A 20492-nucleotide genomic window follows, 5' to 3' on the forward strand; every position below is an offset into this window, starting at 1 on the left:
CAAGTTACTCGAGAATCAGAAATGGTCTGTCACCTACTGTACAAATTGCACGAGCGTGACATTTGGATAGGCATAAACCCAAATGCTGCAATTTCATTAAGTACGAAATGATACGCTATCTCCATGATCAGGACCTTTTCAATACCTTCAAAATATCTTGCAACTTGTTTTTCCTTTTCTCCATTGAGAAGGTTGAGGCTTCTATTCTGAAATATGCTATACCATTCAGGCCCAATTTTTTTAATACTCCTATAAAGATGCATCCAGTTGGTCCTATTCTTCAGATATTCACTTTGCAACTCATAATAAATATATTGATAAATCACACAAGTCAATCAATTCATAATGCGGATGAGCAATCCACAATATACCACTCATAGACATATTGCCAGGTTGAGACACGCAACCAAATCATGCATTACATGAACCCATTTAGAATTCTGAAAAATCTGGCTTCTCACAAATTGATCACCAAGGCTTTGTAGTTGTTGTGTCACAATTCGATCCCCGCATTTTTTTCCACCATTATTGTCGCATTTCTTTGCACAATAACACTGATAGAATAAAAGTCTAAGTAGACCTCCAAAATGAACGATGGAAAGAGCAGAACACGATAATCCAAAGATAAGAACCAAGAAATGTGCAAAGTTAAACTACATATATTTTTTTTCAGGTTGTTAGCATTGTCAATGAAAGTCAAATTTCAAAAGCGACACGAGTTGCTCGAGAATTAGCTGCACAAAGACGTGACACTATCAAAAACGCGACGATATACACCAAATGCAGCATCAAAACATGGGAATAAGGAATCATCTTTACCTAAAGATGACACCTTCCCTTTCCCTTTTCTGTAATCCTTTACAGAAGGATACAAATTTTATACTTACCACTAGCTGATCACAAGAGCGAGCGAAAAGAAGAAGAAAAAAAGAACAGGATAGCTACCTAGCACCGCCACATTGTGAGATCAAAGGCAGGCAAGATGATGACGATCTTGATAGAGATCAATCAGCATTGAGCATCGGTGAATCGAAGCCCTCCATTCGGCTGCGCACAATGCGGTGGAAGACCTCCCGGACCTGTCTCTCCAGCGGGTCCAGCCCATCCTTCATGGCGGCGCACGCCGCGGCGAGCTCGGCCGCAGCCTCCCGCACCTCGGCTTCCCGCTCGCCAGTGAGAGGGGCGGGCGCGGCGTCGATGGCCTCGGCGAGCCTCTGCGCGCACTTCTCCAGCGAGTGGATCTCCCTGAGCAGGCCGCACGAGTTGCGGCGGTCCTTGCGCTTCCCTTCCTCGGCGAGGCGCTCCTGGAGCGCGAGGAGCGGCGGCGCCCATGGGAACGCGGCGCGCGGAGGCGGGGACGGGAGGTGGTGGTGCGCCTGGAGCGCGGCGGCGCGGTCCGGGCAGGGGACCGCGGCGACGAGCGCCCAGGCGGCGAGGTGGAGCAGGCAGACCATGGCGTAGGCCGGGGCCGCGAGGCTCGAGGCGGCGGCGGCCTCGGTGGCGCGCGGCGCGGCCAGGCCGGCCCCGATGGCCTGCAGCTGGCGCGCCGCCGACCACGTGCGCGACACGCTCCATGAGAGCGAGCGGAAGTGCGCGGAGGGCGATGAGGTGGAGGACGAGGAGGAGGCGCGGGAGGGGGAGGCCCGCGCGCGGCCGAAGGAGCGGTTGCGGTGGGACGAGAGGAACGAGGCGAGGCCGCCGCCGGCGCCCGCGGCAGCGGCGGCGTCGTCGATGAGGAGCACGGAGAGGTCCGAGAGCGCCTTGCGCGCGCGCCGGAGCTGGCCCTCGTGGATCTGCCTCTGCCCCTCCTCTGCGGGCGCCTGAGGCAGCAGCGCGGAGGCCGCGATGCCCGCGAGGCGCTCCCAGCGGCGAGCCTGGTCGACGCCGTCGCGCGCCGCGTTGCAGACGTCGAGCGCCTTGACGGCGCGCTCGCCGAAGTCCGCCACCAGCCTCTCCGCGGCGGGAGTGAGAGTGACCCCGCCGCGGCGGCGCGCCTCGGCAAGCGCCACCCGGAACTCGTCCTGGCACAGCAGGAACGCCTCCAGCAGGCGCCGGATCCACGGGATGGACATGAACTCCTCCTCCCCGCCAGCGCCGGCGGCGGCCGCACTCAGGTCCGCGAGTTGCGCAGCGACGTGGGCGTGGAACTCCTCGAGCTCCGGGTCGACGGCGGGCCCGGGCGGCGGCATCGCGGCCGCCGCGGACGCAGCCGACGGGGCGGCGTCGCGGCGGAGGGAGAGGAGGGTGCGGCCGAAGGAGGAGAACGGGGAGGAGTGGGCGTGCGTCGACGGCGAAGAGCCCTGGAGGTCCGTGGCCGGCATGGTCTCGGCGTCGGCGGACGAATCGAAGCGCGGATCTTGGAGAGGGAACGGCCGGTAGGGTAGGAGCGGGGGGGTTTGGCTCAGCGGGTCCGCGGGCACATGGCGGCTCAACTCAACACAGCTCGACTCGACTCAACCAACCCAAGCAGGCGTTTTTCCGGTGAGATTGAGATTGCGTGGGGGAAGCGGCGCCGTTGGTGGTGGAGGTGGATGAGTGAATGGTGATGGGGAGGGTGGTGCCGGTGGTGTGGTATATATGTGTGGGGATGACGCGATTAGGGTAGGGGGGTTAGTTTATTTATTATTTGTTTTCGGAAGGTTTGGGAAGAAAGGGTCCGTCCGAAGCTGGAAGCTCTCCTCGTCTGGGCTAATCATGGCGGTTGGAGTAGTTTAGTGGCGAGGTGGAGTCCTAGCAGCGCTTTTATTTTATTTATTTATTTATTTATTTATTTATGTGGGCGCAAATATTCCTCTGGTTTCGGAATGTTTCCGGTTTTTGTTTGTAATTAATTTTTTTGAAGTGGTTTTGCTGTGACGGCCCTTGGGTGGCCTTGTAATTGCTCAATAGTCCTTGGCGATGAATTGTGGTGTACTGCTGTCTATGGATTTTGTGTAGTGATGTCGAGTAATAGTGCCCTCCATTCTTTTCTTAGTACATCCTCCGTTTCAAACTGTAAAATGTTTTGGTTTTCTAGACTAATGAGTTTTACTATGTATCTTCATCGCAAAGTTATAGAATATCTAAAACTGATTTCTAATTTGCCATAGAGGGAGTAACATTCTTGTTGCTTTGAGTGTTAGTGTAATGATAGTGTGTGTGCATATACTACTATATAGTTTTTTTTTGTGTGAACAAGCAGTAAACTAGTTTTAATACTGAATTTTCATGTTTCACCATTTGCTGTGCTCCCTGCGACGTGGGAAGGAAATATTGGTAGATCTCAGAGCTGATGTGGCAAGTGGCAGGCGTGAACTGCTGTGCAGAGACGGAGACGGTGGAGTAATTAATACTACTATAAGCAGTAAGTAAATGTAGCGGGACGGAAGAAGTAATTGGGTGAGCAGGCATAAGCGCATGTGCCTTCCGTGCGACCTTAACCGCAAGTCCCACAAGCAGCAGCAGCAGCAGCCAGCAGGCCGCGATCGCATCGTGATCGTGCGGTGCGGATAGGACGCGCGCCCGAACGCAAATCCGGGGATCTGCGGGGACGGATCGGCAAAAAAGGACGTGCAGCTCGTGCTCGTGGCGTGCGACGGTCCAGCGGGGGCGCGGCCGTTTGATGATAGAAAAAAAATTAAAGTGTTGGTTTTAGTTTAATCTAACAGGATCGCTACGGATGGTGGAGACCGGTCCAAATCCTCCGTACGGCCAGTGCTGGCCCAGTCAGGCAGGCGGTCGGTCGGTGGTCAGGTCAGGCTTCAGCGATCAGCAGGACGAGGAGGAGAAGGAGCAGAGCAGGATTTGGTTATGATGCTGATGATTAGTAAAAGAAACAGAGTTGTTTGTGTTCTCTATCTACTAATCCAAGGCTACGCAGCCCAGCAGCAGTACCGTGACCGCGGCGGACGCGGCCGGGAAGGGCGTGTGGGCCAGGTCCGCGTGGGTGGCCGGGCGAGCACACGCGCACGCGCACGCGACGCGCGGGGCGGCGTTGGTTCCCACCTCCCACCGGCACCGCGGCGCGAGCAAGTTGACGGAGTTGCCCCCGGCTGGGTGCCCAGGCGTCGGCGGCGGACCCGGGGTAGTTTCGGGAGCCGGCGTACGGGCACGGGTGGGTGAGCGCGGTGGGCGCAGCCGCGGGGCGCGAGACCCGGGACGGGTGGGGTACGCGGACACGGACACACGGCTGCGGGGTGGTGCACTGGTGGTGGTCTAGTCGCTACTCGTGGTAGACCTCAGTGGGGCACGGCAGCGAGCCCCTGGACGGGTGGGGAGAAGGGAGACCGGCGGGAATATTTTTATTTTTAATATTTTTTTAAACTATTTTTAAATTTGACATTTTTTTATTTTTAAATCTAACACTTTTGACCGCGTCTATTGCTATGGCGTAGCCAAACAACGCTGTCGCACCAAGCATGGCGGCGCAGCAAAGGCGATAACGTGGAAGGGGCATCGGCCCTGACCGGCTGACATGGCAGGTGCTACTGCGCCGCACATCTTGGCGCGGCAGTGTCACGCGCATCGCCCACGGCGCGACAAGCCTAGTTACAGGCCCACGACGTGGCATCCTCTTCACTCTGTCTCTCCATTCGTTTCCTTCACCCGTGCCCGCCAGACGTCGCCGCCAGTCGCCCGTGCTCGTCGTTGTCGCCCCCTCCCTTGGCTCCTCCACCGTCGGTCGCGCCTCCCTACCTGCCTCTCTCCCCATTCCCCTACTGATTGGGTGGGGGTTAGCCCCTTGGTCGCTCGCGCCGCCTCCCTCGGTGGCCGGCCGTTCGGCCACCGCCGCAACCGCGCGAGGACGTCGGCGGCCCTCTTCGTCGTTGGGGCTGACCCCGGGAGGTCTCCCCCTTGTTGCTAAGGTATTCCCCCTCCAAGATCCTCATTTTGGTGATTAATTTTTGAATCAATTGATTAGTGTTAGTGATTTGTTATAGTTAAGTAGTTAGGATTTAGGGTATGGTTAGGTAATTAGTCTTTAGGTTTTTGTCAGTTAGGATTTTGGATTTAGGGTTTGGTTAGTAATTTAGGGTTTAGGTTTTTGTTAGTTTGGATTAGGGGTTTAGGGTTTAGACTATTGTTAGTTAGGACTTTGGGGTTAGGGATTGGTTAGGTAGTTATGGTTTAGTTAGTTTGTAGTAGTAATGGTAGTTAGTATACTCTCTCTGTCTTGTAATATAGTGTATTTTAGAATTTTTAAGATAAATTAAGAGAGAACACAAAAGACGCATGTACCCTTATTTTATTTCCTAATCAGACGCTATCATCAACGTGATTAATGGTGATTGGTTGATAAATGAAAAGTATTTAATGCAAAATTATTTTTTTCCTCTAGAATGCATTATATTTTAGGATAAATTTTGAATGATAGAATGTACTTTATTGTAGGATGGAAGGAGTAGATACTAGTTTTCATGTGTTGGTACTTAGTAGTGCGTGATACGACGATTTCAACGACTTGACGAAGTTTCCTCAAATGCTTTTGTAGATGGATTGTTGTGTCCGAGTTTTTTACGGATGAAGTGTTAGGAAAGAAGATGGTATGTATGAGGATATGGAAGAAGAATTGTAATGGTTTGGTGAACCTCCTAGCTTCGACGACCTTTATGTCTGTTTGAATGCAAAGTTTGGTGGTGATTTCATAGTGAAGGGGATGTTTGATTGTGGGAAGAATAGGGCATACTATGTCCTGATGCCCTTACGTGACCATGCTCACTGGTCCTGCTACAATAGGGTGCTCTAAGGTTTCAATGTGCACATGACTAAGGTGGTGGTGGAGAATGTGTATAGGATGCAGGGTCTCCAGGACGGGGCGTCCAATGATGGTGTTGGAGGCAATGAACAAGAATTGGAGGTCGAAGGGGAAACAACTTAGGGTAACATAGATTTGGATGGTCAGTTGACGCGGGAGCAGTTTCATTCAACTCTAGTAGACTGTATAAGCAATGACTTCGATGTGAACGAGTTCGAACAGGAAGAAGAGGAGCAGGAGGAGGAGGACAAGATCGGTGATGCAGTTAGCAGTGATTCAGACAATTCTGATGATGACCAAGGATTTAGAGATGTTATGCCAACACCGATCGATGCCATGCCAGTACCGGTTAATGCTATGCCATTAACAATACCAAGGGTGGGTCCGCGCAGGCAGTGGCTAGTGGTGCGTTCACTGGCGGAGCAAAGGCCCAGTACAGACCTACAGGTCCAATAGGAGGGGCGTCGCCGCGGCTTCCGATAGGAGACGAGAGAGCGCAAGCGCTCGATGTTGCGGCACGCCGCTGGACGGATGAGAGACTGAGGAGATGCCCTTACCACTGGACTGGCCATTACTCCATGGCGGGGAGGCTGAAGCGACGCTTTGTGCGCCGAGCTCAACCCGAATCGAATCCCAGGTTAGTCCCAACCCTCCTTCGGCCCTTTATTATCTCTGTCCTGTCGTCCTGCCTCTTTTTCAATCCCCAATCCCCCAAACTCCAATCGAAGCAGGCTGTGGCTGGTGGCCGGAGTCCGGCAAGGGCGTGAGGCAGAGCCGGCGACTGGTGGCAGCCGTGGACCTAATAGGAAGCTCTGAATCTAGAGAGGCGCCGCCTGCTGCCCTGCTGTGTTGAGCAAAAGTTGCAAATGGCAGAGGGGAGGAGGTTGAGCCAACCAGGTAATTTGACTAATTTCAGAGTTATCTAATATGCAGAGGTTAAATCCGATGGATGGTCTATGACCTTGCCCTTATAAATGTATATTTCTTACATTTTTTATTTAGGGATGAGGCATTTTTTTGGTTGATTCAGCCCCGTTCGCTTGACTGAAATTGGCTGAAAAATACTGTTCTGGCTGAATTGTTGTGAGAGAAAAACACTGTTCTGGCTGAAAAAAGAAGCCGAATAAGTCAAAATATAAGGTAAGCCGAACGGGGCCAGAAAATGGACCTGAAAGACATCTAGGTTTATTTAGGGAAGATGCGTTTTTTGCTTTTTACTGATTAGCATTTAGGTTTATCTTTTGTGTTTCATTATCTAAGTCGTGAACTTGTGTACTAAAAAATCATTTTAATATTTTAATTTGAATCTATCATGGTTTCCTAATTTTATATGTATGCTATATAATATATTCATGTGCATTGCTTGTCACTGTTAGCTCGGCGTATCGTCACGCCAAGGCTCTCTAAAATTCCTGGCTCCGCCACTAGGCGCGTTCATCACACTTGACACCAGACGGGGTGGCACGTGAATATATGCAATAACCGACGCATGAAAGCAATCTAAAATTTAGGCTTCTGAATTTTAGCAAATCCCTTCGTTAAGAGTTAAGATTACCCTTATTGGCTCCGTTCGTTTCGCTGAAAAAAACAAGTCAAAATACTATTCTGGTTGATTTATTGTGAGAGAAAAACATTGTTTTGACTAAAAAAAAACAAGTTAAAAAAGATGGATTATCAGATAATCGAACAGCGCCACTTGCATTCGAGCTCGACGGGGTATAGTACGTTGTGACGGCTCCAGGGAGCGCACAGCGCCGCACAAGGCGTACGTGGCAGCCTAACACACGCGTCGAGAATCACCGACACGACCCGGCCGGAAGCCTACAAGGAGTAGATAGTTACAAATACGTATGTATCGATCCGGCCAGCGAAGCGAGGTCGAGGCGTTCCCACGTACGTACTATACTAGTCTACTACCACGTTATATGTACCACTACAAGGACACTTTACGTAGCGTGAGCGAGGTTAGACTGTCTCCAACTGAGCAGCCAAAGTGGAACCCAAACCCATTTTGGGTAGCGCACAGTGTTTTGGGTAAAAAAAAATAGTCTCCAACGGAGTATGCAAACCGAACACCCATTTTGGGTACGAGCTCAGCCGGAACTCAAAGATGCGTCGTCTCTTCCCCACGACGCAAATCCTCTTGCGCCGGTAGTGGTGGGCCCAGGCGTCGGGGTGGAGCCGACAACGACGGCGACGTGTTCTCCTCCTCCTCGTCGTCGAGGTGGAGCGGCCGGTGCAGGGAGGCAGGACCGCCCCGGGTCTTCTTCCCCAGCGAGCCCCTCCTGTGCCTTCATGTGGCGGAGTTGGCCCTCAAGGCAGCGGGCCGGCGCTCCCCCACGCGCGCTCGCCTGTTTGGCGGCGGGCCGGAGGTTGGCCGCGTGGCAGCAGTGCCGGCACTCCCCCACGTGCTCGCCCGCGCGGCGACCGGCCGGAGGTCACCCGCGCAGCGGTGGGCCGAAGCTCCCCCGTGCGGTCGCCCGAGCTTGCCCGTGTGCTCGGGCCGGATCTAGCCCACGCCCTCTTCCCCGGCGAGCTCGATTGCGGAGGCTCCCTCTTCTCCGGCAAGCTCGTCAGCGGGGAGGGGGCGGGCGGCGCATGCAGAGAGGCGGGGAGGGAGACGAGCGGACCTCGACGGAGAGGGAGACAGGCGGACCTCGGGAGGCTCCTCCTTTGCCTTCGCTGTTGGAAAACGAAGTTTTTGGGTCGATAACCCATTTGCTGTGCACAACCTAAATGCTGGAATGGGTCGCCGTTTTGCCTTCTCGTTGTTGGAGTCAGTCTTAGTAGTGCGATCGTCTTCCTTCGACGGATGGACGGACAGATCAGACAAGACAAACAATGAAGAAAGGGTAGCCACCACGTCAGCAGCGCGCAAGCGAATGGAAAAAGTGTCCATGTTTGCATTTTTTTTAAAGGACGGCAAAAAATTTACCACGATTTTTATTAGACGAGAAAACCCAAAAAGCACCGAAACAAGAAAAAACAACTGCAGCTTCAACCGGTGTCAAAGGAAATACCAAAACATGACAGTAAACCCTAATAACTCCTAGATGAAAGAAAATCCATGCTTGCATTTGGCGTATCGTTTTATTAAAATTTCGTGGCTTGTATAGCTAGTAGCGACGAACAACGGTAGCGGAGGCGTTGCTATCCGAAACCGAATAATGGGGGGGTTCGTCCGATCCACTTGTTGCCTGTCCCCTTCGTAACGCAGTGCGCCAGTGCCCAGTGCCCACTGTGCCGATGACGTGGACGCCTCCTGCTTGCCGCGGACCTGACAGGGCACCAGTATTTTTTTTTCCTGGTCGAGTAAAACTTGGGCCGTACCGTCGTGATCGACTGACGTGGTGGGTTGCAGGACCGCCGCGTGTGAATGTCATTGTGTATTACTCCTACATACATACCCTGTACTGTACGTGCGTGTGCGTCCTGAAGGACAGGACAACCATGTGTTCGCACATTCCGAATGATGAATCCAATAGATTTCTGTCTGGTTCTGGCTCCGTGTTCGCGTACCCTTAAATTCGACTTAATTCGTTTCTTTTTTCATCTAAAACAGTGTTTTTCTCTCACAAATTCCTAGATTCATCCAAATTCCTTTAAATTCCTCCCAGCGAACGGGGCCTCTACTTCTACATCCGGCGACCATTGTTCTCCTCTGTTCAGCTGGTCGAAAAAATAGCTGATGCTAATTTATTGTGAAAGAAAAATACTGTTATTTCATTGAAACGGGACGGCGCATAAGTTCAAACGAACGTGGCAGTATATATTGCCCTGTCTTCTTGTCACTCGTGCTGCTATTCACTGCGACTCGCTGTTGCCCATGTGGATCCACACGGCCGGCCATGTGCTGCTGTAGCTGCGGATGTGCGCAACTGTTACAGCAGGGTGCAGTGCATGCCTCTTTTCGCTTTGCACTGCCGGTCCGGTGAGGAGGGGGATTCCTGTGAGCAGCAAAAATGTTGGAGCCTGCGCAGGGGAAATCGATCCTGCGCGCGGCGGCTCCTAAGTACAAATCGAGTAGTCACATTTGCAACCGAAATGGTGGTGTGGTACGTATATACACACGGCTGGCCAGTCGAGTAGTCGAGGACTTGGTTTCAGAGTTGAGGCTCTGCCTCTGCGCAAACAGATCGCCCGGCAACAACAGCGAATCTGATGACATGAGCTTGTAGTAGTAGCAGGAGTACTAGTACCTGATACCGACGGCCACCACGGAAGGACGGATCACTTGCTTGGGAATCAAGGCTCCAATCCAGGGCCGCGCACAAGCACGTCTGCATCTGCGTTTCCTGCCTCAGCCTCAGCCCCTCCTCCGTGGAACGACGCCAGCCTCGAGTCCAGCTTGCTCCATCCCTTTTCCCCGCCTTTTTTTTCCCACACAAGTGGACGCCTCACTCCTTCCTTCCCTCGCTCTCGCCTCTCGGCCGGCGACGGCGAGAGATAGATACACCATCACCCCATCGGGATGACGATGACCGGTTGAGTTGACAGCCTGACAGGGACGCCTGCAGCCTGTAGCAACACATCGCAACTGGCTGGGATCGGCCGCGCCCGCGCTCCATCTCTCGATCGTTCGTTTCTTGCGCAGCAGGGAAAATCGATCCAAACTGTTCACTGGTTGATTTCTGTTTCAAGCGAACCTGACTGATCGTGTTGGATTATTTATTGGGTCATACGTACGGCATCTGAACACTGACTCATCTCACGCTTCAGTCAGGTACAGAGGTACTCGCGCGTTCAGAATTCAGAACGCACGGGTTTGACAAAAACCAGGTGAAACTCCCTGCAACAACTTGTGTGCAAGCTAACAGGGCAACGGTTCGTTTGGCTTATAAGTCGTACTTTTTCAGCCAACATATTTTTTTCTAATTATAAATCAGTCAACCGTACTTTCAGCCATGCCTTATCAGCTAAACGAACAGGCAAAAGAAATATACCCCCCCGCGTTTCAACTCAAACATGGGCATCGCCGTTGGGGTCGTCCAAATGTATATGGATATATGACCCCACACATGCATATGCATGTTCGTCATGTTAAGTTGCCTTCCCCGTGCGCCACAAGCACAGGGGAGGAGCCGAGGAGGGTAGCAAGTTAGCAACTAGCGTGCGTCTATATTTGCACGCCATCTGTCATCCCACCAAAACCTAGACAGGGACGCACGCCTCAGCGTCTAGAATATGATGATACGAGGTCCCTTTCGGATCTTCTTTCTCTAGACCTGCGCTGCGCCCCAAGATTTTGGTTATTACTCTCCCTGGCTGCAGCTGCAGCCGCAATTATCTGTACAACTTTATTGATTTATTTACTACTCGAAAAGACCCCGCTTCGAAACAAAACAAACAAACGAACACCTCATCAGTCACCTCCCAATGACCCTGCTGAAGGTGACGGCAGTAGCCACAGCAAAAGAAACAGCATACTACAACTACCACTCCGAAAAAGTGACAGCAGCCGTCTCCCTTTTGGAATGGCAACGGAAACCAAAGTTATCCAGATCTCAGTTCATTACAGCTGTAACCATCTCTGTTAATACATGCCATCACCGGTGAACAATCCAACGGAGATGCCTAAAAGAAACATCCAGATACGGATACAGAACTAATGTCACAGGGGAAGAAGCTACAGAGTCGGAAAGAAAAGCATACGATACAACAGCAGTCAACAGCAAAGCAGCAGCTACAGATTATCACAAGGAAGCTGCTGAAATAGATTCAGCCCCCCACGCATTTCGGGGGGCTGTTTCAGAGTTAACAAGGCACCATCACCTGGTGCCGAATGGCGTCCCTGGAAAACTTGAGGACAGAGTCAGCTTCTTGGACGAACACACTGACAATCAGTGTCTTCGATTATTCGATAAGAACTACAATTGTCGAATTTATTCGCAGGCCAGCTTGGTGTCGAAGCTGCTCAGGCAGATGGCGAAGGCCTGGAAAGCGGACAGCGGGTAGCAGTAATCCATGGTGAAGATGTCCTTGCCGACCTTCCCGAACTGCAGTAAGACCTCCTGGTCCGGCGGAAGTGGACCTGGAGCTGGACCTGGCGGCGGGGCTGCCTGCGGTGGGGTCGGAGCTCCGGCGGCAGCAGGCTGTGTCGTCGCGGCGACTAGCTGGAAGTTCTTGACCGAGGCGACAGTCACCCGGCCCCGGAAGTTGAGGCACCAGCACTGCAACTGCTCGTGCCATCTCGGGGCCTTGTTGCGGAGGACCAAAGGTGTGTCCCTGCACTCTTCGTCGTCAGCGTCACTCAATGCCTGGCCTCTGCTAACAATGCCATCCCCTGTTACGGCGTCGGAGAACCGGGAACTGCTGAAATGCATGGAGTGGTCCATAGTAGATGGCTTTGACAAGGAGACACTGCTGAAGGATCCACCGACAGTGCGGGCACCGATGCTATCTGGCTGGCAAGGGACACTGCCACCAGCCTCAAGGCATGAAGCTGGGATGGAGTGCATTACACAGTTCATCCGCCTTGGACCTCGAGTTCCCAAGACATTCAGTTCATATGAGACTTGCGCTATGCTGTACCGGCTGGAAGAAACCTTGGTCGACCCCTGCTTGGAGTAGAATCTCTGGCTTGTTTTCCCTGCCCCTGCAGGACTAGTTGCATTGTATGGTGGCTGAGTATCGTATATTACAAATTTTGTGCCAAGGAAATTTGACCTGAAATCCAAAAGGACACAACATATGTCAGATTTAAAAAGCAATAAAATAAAGGGCAGACCCAGTGCCGGAGGCTCCCACATGAGTGGGGTCTGGGGAAGGGAAAAACCGAGGCAAGCCTTCCCCCTGCAAATCTGCGGAGAGACCTGGTGACTCAGTGAGACAGCTCTCACCACTGCACTAGGCCTGCCCTTCTAGAAAAAGCAATAAAATGGCAAATTAAATTACTGTCAATTCTGAAAATAAGATAAAGTTTACTGAAGCTAGTGCAGCAGTACCTTAATTTCCCAATGTACGTGTTGTTACTGGCAGACCTAGATATATCACCAGAATTTATTGATATTGTATATTCTGTGTATGTTGGACGGCAGTTCCTTTTGGCTGATAGAAGGAATTTGCCATTTTCGGCAGGGACAGCTGTAGAGATGAATAATATAACATGTCAAATAGCAATACTGGTAATAAGAAAATAATCAAATAGACGAGCAAGAAAAACATGTATTTCTGTCTCCTTTTTTCTATGGAACGCTGAGCCTGATACTGTGACAACTATAAAATCATGGTGAATACATAGAGACCATTCAATAACAGCAAAGCGACTGATTAGTTTATAACAAGCTGGAACGATCACACAGGTAAGAGCAAAAAGGCATTCTTCCAGATGAGTTGAGAGAATAAAAAATGCTTGCTGCCGTTAATCGATCTACAACAACAACAACAAAGCCTTTAAGTCCCAAACAAGTTGGGGTAGGCTAGAGTTGAAACCCAGCAGGAGCAATCAAGGTTCAGGCACGTGAATAGCTGCCGTTAATCGATCTAACAAGAACAATTAGCAACTGTGCATACTAATGCTTTGATTATTACAAGTTGAGAACCTATGGTTTTCAAAGAAACTAAAAATAAGGGCATACTGGAATACTGGACAATGGTTCTCAACTTTGTTATGTATGGGTTCCAAGGAGGGCAAAGAAAGAAACTGAGAATGAATTATCAAGATTGCTGAAAGAAGATGTGGTTCTCAACACAAAGCTTGTCTGTGCATGTGTACAAAAATATGCAACACAAAAAAACATTAATTTTGAATCAAAACAAGAAAACCATTGTATCAAGAATTTATCATGTTTCATGATTGCTGATATGCTCAATGCCTACAAAGGCTTGCGGATAAAGCATGATAAATGTTTGGATAATTTCTACAGAAGACTTTGAGTTTTTAAGTTCTGAATACATCTAAGATACCAGACTTTTATCGAAACTTCCAATAGTCCACACAGCAATGAACTTACCAGAGCTAAAGCTAAGGTACAGACTGTAGATTTGGGTAGATTTATTGCTCTTAATGAAACACTGAATAGTTCCATCTCGAGGCCCAGGCTGTAGACAGAAGAGGAACAGCAGGATCTTATTAGTTTATCCAAAATATAATTGGTATAACAATACTGGACATAGGAATATTGACAATGCTAACAAATCAGGATAGATGGATAATAAGGTAATAACATAACTGAATGATTACCTGCTTCAGGGAAACAGGAAAAGTGATTTTCCCAGAAAACTCTGGGCTCTTGACAATCTCTCTACACATCTCTCTCCATGTTCTGCAGACAGCTGCACAAGCAACTACATGCTTCCTAGAAGGCCATGTATCCTCACTGGTCTCCAGCCTCACAATCACATCTCGAAGTAATTCAGGAGGCAAGCTAGCCCAGCAGCTGCTCTGTACCACAGGCACTGGGTCGTGCAGCTCATGGACAGCACCATGAGATTTCCCTCTGCGATGACTCAGAAACCTGACCTCGAATCCCCTCCTAGACAAGCTCCCGAAGCCATCCCTTACATCACGCACGATGCTACGGAATGACATCTACTCCAGAAGGCAAGAACTCTGCTGAAGTATCAAAAAGAGCCTCCTAGATAAAGGCAAGCATCTCCCTTAAACTCAAGAAAAGACCTGGAAGATAAAATTAGTCTGTTAGTAACAATTCAAAAGTACCCCTGGAACAAGGAAAACATTTAATTAGCTATATCCATCTCCAACATCTACTAACCTACCTTGAGGAAAAATATGAAATATAAAACGTAGCTCATATAGGTAGTATTTGGACAATATGCCATACAAAGCAACCACAATATCAACTCCAACCCATCACATCAGAATAGCCCAAAAAGGCACCCCCTAAAATGCTACCCGGCACTAGACAGCAACTGTTTCTACTAATAGCAATTTGGCATCCAGATTTTAGTCACTGTGATTAAACCATCATACTTCCCACTAATTCTATGACAACCTATCATCAAGGGCAAAACACTCAGGTTGAAGCCAAGTCACCATCAATCAACAAGCATGTACCTTCCCCTAGTATGGCATGGCCACCAACCCACCACCAACCTCAATTTACTAACCGTACCATCCTGAAAGCAATGGGATTTCAGTACAGTTAGTTGGGTTGGTTGGTTGGATGGACACTCGGTCAGGATCCCACTACGACGGATGCAGTGCGCTAACTTCCACTAGTAACCACTACAGAAAAAAGAAAGAAAAAAGACAAGACAGTACAATAATAGCAGAAGCGTATGCATCACATGTAAATATAACCAATAAAGCTCATATCAGACCCAACTATAAGTGCTATAAGGACTGCATTAAGAGAAGCAGCTCAGATGTAACTTAGGAGGCACACGAAAATGACCACAGGCACAATTATTTAGCCCGGGCAGGGGTAGAAGTAGAACATCTAGTATCGAGTTTCACTACATTCGACGGATGAAGGCTGCCAAAAAATGAGTAGGAAATCTTTGTCTAGCAACCGCATCTTGTACGAAACATAACGAAGTGAACAGTCAAAAGCGCCTCCTTTTCACACAAATCGCGCCAAATTTACCTAAACTGAGCCGGTATCCATCAGCATCCACCAAACCCACCGAATCGGCGGGAGGAAAGAGCTAAAAAACCTCTCTTTTCCGCGTGAACCAAACTAGAAACGCGCAACAACGCAAGCCCCCATACAATCGGCGGTGGCGGAGCACGGATCTGCACGGCACGCACCTGGAGCTGGAGCTGGACTGCGGCGCGGCGGGGCCCGGAGCCTGGCCGAGCCCGAGCTACGCTAGGGCGCCGGGCGGGATTCCGAAGGCACCATCCGGATCGGAGGGAGGGGTTGGTGCGCAAGCCGAGGACGGATGGGAGGAATGGAGACGAGAGTGGTGGGAGGGTTGGGAACTGGGGAGGCGAGGCGGAGGAGCCGAAGAGGAAAGGAAAGCGGTGGTGGCGTGGTGGCTCAGTGGCTGCATGAACCAGCGGTGGTACGGGTGGGCAGTGGGCACAGACAGAGCCAGCCGCCGCACAGGGCTGGTGTGCGCGTAGCGGATGCGCCGCTGCCCGTGTCATTTTCTGTAGATGTCGAGGACAACGGAACGGGACACGCGCTGGCAGTGGCCCGTCATAGAGGACAGGAGTAGACTTCGAGATAGCCGTTGGGCGTTGGCTCTTGTCAATTTTTTCAACGAGATTGCTTGTTTCTCCCCCCTCTGACACATAATTTTTTTCTCTCTCCCCCTTGGGGTCATCTTGTCGGCGACGCCCACTCTGGCATAGTGCCTTTACTGTTTTGAATTGGAAATCGCGCCGGTTCATTTCCCCACTGCCCACCGCCCAGTCTTCTTCGCCAGGCGCTCTCGAGGCGATTTTGGATCCAGAGGTTGTGCTCCGGCGAACTCGTTCTTCTCCGTCGCGGACTCCTGCTAAAGATGCGTATTCGATTCCGTTTCGTGGTGGTGGTGTAGATTTCGTTGTTGTGTGCTGTGTTGAGGGAAGGGGAGATGTGTTCTTCCGCGTCGATTGTCTCGCCGTCGGGGTGATTTGAGAGGCGACCTTTGTGCTCCGCTCCTCGCCGTTTCTATGCGCCGCTTCCCTCTCACTAATTCCGTTCTGATTTGGTTTGGATTTGGGGTTTTTTGGGTTGTGGGTGTCAATTTGGTTGCGGCAGTGGATGTGGTTGAGGGTTAGGTTGCAGCCCAATCCTCTCCGCATCACGCGGTGGCGCTGGCAGTTTCCTCGCAGTTGCTTTGCTTTTGCGCCGCACGTAGGCGGTGGGTGGGGCGGAGTTGTGGGTGGGGGGCGCTTTCCTTGCACTTCGCTTCCCATTGTGCCGTGGCGCCACTTGCAGGCGGTGGGTGGGGCGAAGCTTCTTTGGCCTGCATTCCGACGAGTTGTGGGTGAGGTTGTCCTCCTTTTCATGTTGGTCAGGTGCTTGTGTCTGTATCTCGTTTTGATGCATTGCTTGTTCATCTGCTAGATCTCGTTTTGGGTGTTCTTAGGTGTCGTTTATTGAGGATCACATTTGCTGTCAGTGTTACCACGGTTTGTCTTTCTGTGTTGCTCTGAAATGTCTGAAAATTTCTTTAGAAACTATAACATTGCTGCTCCATGTATGTTTCAGTAATCTAGTTCAGAGCAGTTGTTTGTAGAGCTTCACTTTTTGAGATGATTCACAAAACAGTTGTCATTATTTGTTTCGTTGTTCTGAAGGTGGAGGCAGGGCAATAGGCTATTTGGTCAAAATAGAATTAGGATTGGTCAGGCCACTCCTAATTTATTAGAGTGGAGATTAGAGTGATGGAGTAGGTTAAGTGTAGTGTGAACACTATCTGTATTTTATGTGTTGCTTCAGAAGTATTATAGATTGGAGTGATTTTGTTTTTTCTGTCTTAGTGCAATATCATTTTTTCAATCTACAATTTGGTTGGACTAGTTTTATCCTCTTGATTGATAGTTTCATTGCTATCTGGAGTAGGAGCTTATATCTTTGAACTGTGTGTTGCATATACTGTACAATAAAGCTATGTTTAGTATGCATCTCTTTATTGCACATTTACTAGTAGTAAATTACATAGTTTGATTTCTACAATTTTGTTGTTTAACATGTGCAATATCTGGCACTTATATATATATAGTTTTCCCTCTAACCTGGTTAAGTGCTTGTTTGCTCTAGCCTTGCCCAAGGCGATTTCATTGGCGATGCCTCGATTGGTCCGGAAAATTCGCACTGCCTCGTCGTGCGCTGTTGAAGGTGTGTACTTGATCCCTTTTCGATCTGTATTTGGGTTGTTTAGTTTTTTTGTACTGCTCTGAAATGCCTGAAATATTATTCAGAAACTAAAATTGTGAATATGAGGACATGGTGTCTGCTTGCTCTCTTTGATCTCCTAGCAGTAGTGTTCTTCACTGAGCATTCATTTATATGTTCCAGTTAGTCTGAGTTTGTCTTTTTGTGTTTAGTAATATGTGAACTGGTATGCATTTAATTATGAATATGTTGTTGCTTCAATAGTCCTTCATAATTTTTTTGAGCTACACAATTTTCTTTACTTGCATCTCATTATTACAGTGAGGTTGGAGTGGAGTCATCCAATGAGCTTGCATCTTTTTTTAAACACTATATGATTGACTTTTATTATTTTTGTTTTATGTCGAGTTGCCTTCTTATGATGAATCTACAAATGGTCAAAGTGAAGAAGAGTATGATATCAACTCTAACGAAGATAACAACTCTCCTTCTCTTGATATGGGCAAGGTAATAAGTTTTCTTGATTTTTTGTTGTTTATGTAGTTGTGTATTATAAAATGATATATCTTGTTCCCTTTTCAGGATCCAAATTTGTCAGAGGATAATGTTGATCCTGTTGATCTTGTGAATGCTTTCGAGCAAATAAAAGGAGTATGTTCTGAAACTTTTTTGTGCATACCAGCTGTATCTGTTCTTATTCTTGTGTGCATATTAAGTGTATGTGTTCTTATTCTTGTGTAGGAGTTTTTACTTTTGATCAATGTCAGTTATTGTTTGTTAAAATAATTTAAGAGATGGAAGTAGGCCATGTATCAGCTGGTTCAGTCATGACTTACCACTAGTTTTTTGAGGCTACTACTAGTATTTAATGAGTGACACCTTCATCTTTGTCAAAATATACAAACCTTCTTGAGTCAATTAATATATAATGATTTCTGAAGAATTAATGCTAGTCCTATGCTACTTTGTTATTTTCTCTGTGTCTTGTGCATCTGCTTAACGGATCATTTATTCAGTTGTTAATTTACTCCAATCAATCCATGGCACTTTTTTTATGAATTAACTAACTAATCAGCAGCATGTCACACCCAATTTTAAGGATAAAATTGAATGCATAAAGCTCATGTGTGTCCAGGGATCAGTCACACACATAAGTCAACAAATTACATAAAGTATCATCACGGTGTTTCTTACATCATGATTAATACCATCACATAGTCTTATACAACACAATAGAAAATAAAAGATAACTCTCTCATGGTAGCTCCAACACAGGGACAGTCAACTGGTTGACCACAAGCCTAATAGTCCTTAGGAAACTCCTCATACTCGTTGACATCTATTACCCATCCGGGATTTTTATCCAAATATAGAAAGTAAACAAGCGTAAGTACTTCCCGTACTTAACAAGATAACATGGGGTTATGAAAGCTAAAAAATGTTGACTCTGGTTTACTGTAGTTAGCACTTTTAGTAAATCAAGATTTTATCATTAGTTATTATCAAGTTATGCTTAAGCCCAATTAAACCCACGTGATTAGATATCATAATCAATTATACCATATTATCATCATAGAACATCATAAATGAGCACAATAATTAACCAGTTATTCTGTGAATTTTCTAGGCCGCTCATGACCGTGAGCACAGCTGTTATAACAGTTTGTAACCCTCTGCAGAGGTTGTGCACATTCACCGCGAGTCGTGATTCCCATATGCCCGAGTTAATTACTCCCATATCACTGTTGTCGACGAAATATGGTCGGCAGTCTACCTAGGGATATGCCCAAGGTAGTAGATTATCGGTAGACAGATGCGCAAGCTGCAAATAAGATGGTGACGCAAGACAGACATGAGGTTTTATCCAGGTTCGGCCGCCGTGAAGGCGTAATACCTACGTCCTGCGTCTGATTGTATTGTTGTATGTCAATGAGAGATGTTTTTTAGAGGGGTCCCCTGCCCACCTTATATAGTCTGGGAGGTAGAGTTACAGATCTGGAAACTAATCCTAACCGGTTACAATTGCCACAGGTGGCCTGATAAGGATTCCTATTCTAATCGACCAGGATCTTGCTTGATCTCCAAGTCTGTCTTGACTCCTTGTGCGGGACTCCGAGCAGATCGGCCGAGCCACGCGTCGTCTTCTAGTGGACCGGACCCCCTAGACTAGGCCAGCCCAAACCTAGCCGTAAGGGTATAGGGGTTAATACCCCCATAGCTAGTCCCCGAGCACCATGTATTATGTTGCGACACGCTATTTGATCTTCTTCGGCTAATGCAGTCTGTCTTCATGTCATCTCCAACTGGTTGAAACATCGACCAAGCAAATATGCTAGTATTCTGGTCTGCACAGAGAGTAGTAAACCATGATTATAGCCAAAAATTCCGGTTGTCCGAAGAATGCATGGCGCTCTAAAGAAAAAAGAAAAAGATTTATTTCCTGATCAAGTGTGCCCACTTGTATTTCTAAAAAGAAATATAAGTGACCCTTGTACAGTAGTTGTTATGGCCAACAGTCAGAGCGTAGGGGTCAATAAAATAAACACATTCACTGCAAGGTGAAGTGTGCCCACTTAGTCCCCGAGCCTGGTAGTAGGTGACGCAGGCACGTGGTGCCAGGGTCTAAAAAGAATTCCCAATTAAGTTGAAAATCCAATCATCATACAAGCGATACGAGATGCACCGGCAGGTGCATCGTACCGATGTAGTCCCCGAGCTTGCTGGAAGGCGAGGTATCAGCCTTGTAGCAAGGTCTAAATAAATGCCTCTCAACTATATGTGAGTACAAATCACATGTAGCCGAGGAGAGCGGTCTCCGAGCAATGTTCGAAGAGTGGTCGGGGCAGTCCTCAAGCATGAGAGTGGTCGAAACAGTCCCTGAGCACGATAGTGGTCGGGGCAGTCCCCGAGCATGATAGTGGTCGGGACAGTCCCCGAGTATGATAGTGGTCGGAACAGTCCCCGAGCACGATGGTGGTCTGGACAGTCCCCAAGCACAAGAAGTGCGGCGAAAAACCATATGCCAC

General features: G+C 48.9%; 2 protein-coding genes across 2 annotated transcripts; both read right to left on the reverse strand.

The window, feature by feature from the left end:
- Nucleotides 1-645: 645 nt before the first annotated feature.
- On the reverse strand, nt 646-2561 carry LOC136488471 (protein BYPASS1-LIKE-like). Its single transcript, XM_066485400.1, has one exon. The coding sequence runs from the start codon at nt 2319-2321 to the stop codon at nt 1005-1007; it is 1317 nt and encodes a 438-aa protein (XP_066341497.1). The 5' UTR covers nt 2322-2561; the 3' UTR covers nt 646-1004.
- An 8685-nt stretch (nt 2562-11246) lies between these two features.
- LOC136486378 (tubby-like F-box protein 13) lies at nt 11247-15771 on the reverse strand. Its single transcript, XM_066483254.1, has 5 exons — nt 15447-15771; nt 13917-14351; nt 13687-13774; nt 12679-12817; nt 11247-12400 (listed from the first exon to the last, which is right to left on the reverse strand). Exons 2-5 carry the CDS (start codon nt 14262-14264, stop codon nt 11617-11619), a joined length of 1359 nt encoding a protein of 452 aa, XP_066339351.1. The 5' UTR covers nt 14265-14351; nt 15447-15771; the 3' UTR covers nt 11247-11616.
- Between the last annotated feature and the right edge of the window lie 4721 nt (nt 15772-20492).

Source organism: Miscanthus floridulus, chromosome 10 (assembly GCF_019320115.1).
Source record: "Miscanthus floridulus cultivar M001 chromosome 10, ASM1932011v1, whole genome shotgun sequence".
Lineage (NCBI taxonomy): Eukaryota > Viridiplantae > Streptophyta > Magnoliopsida > Poales > Poaceae > Miscanthus > Miscanthus floridulus.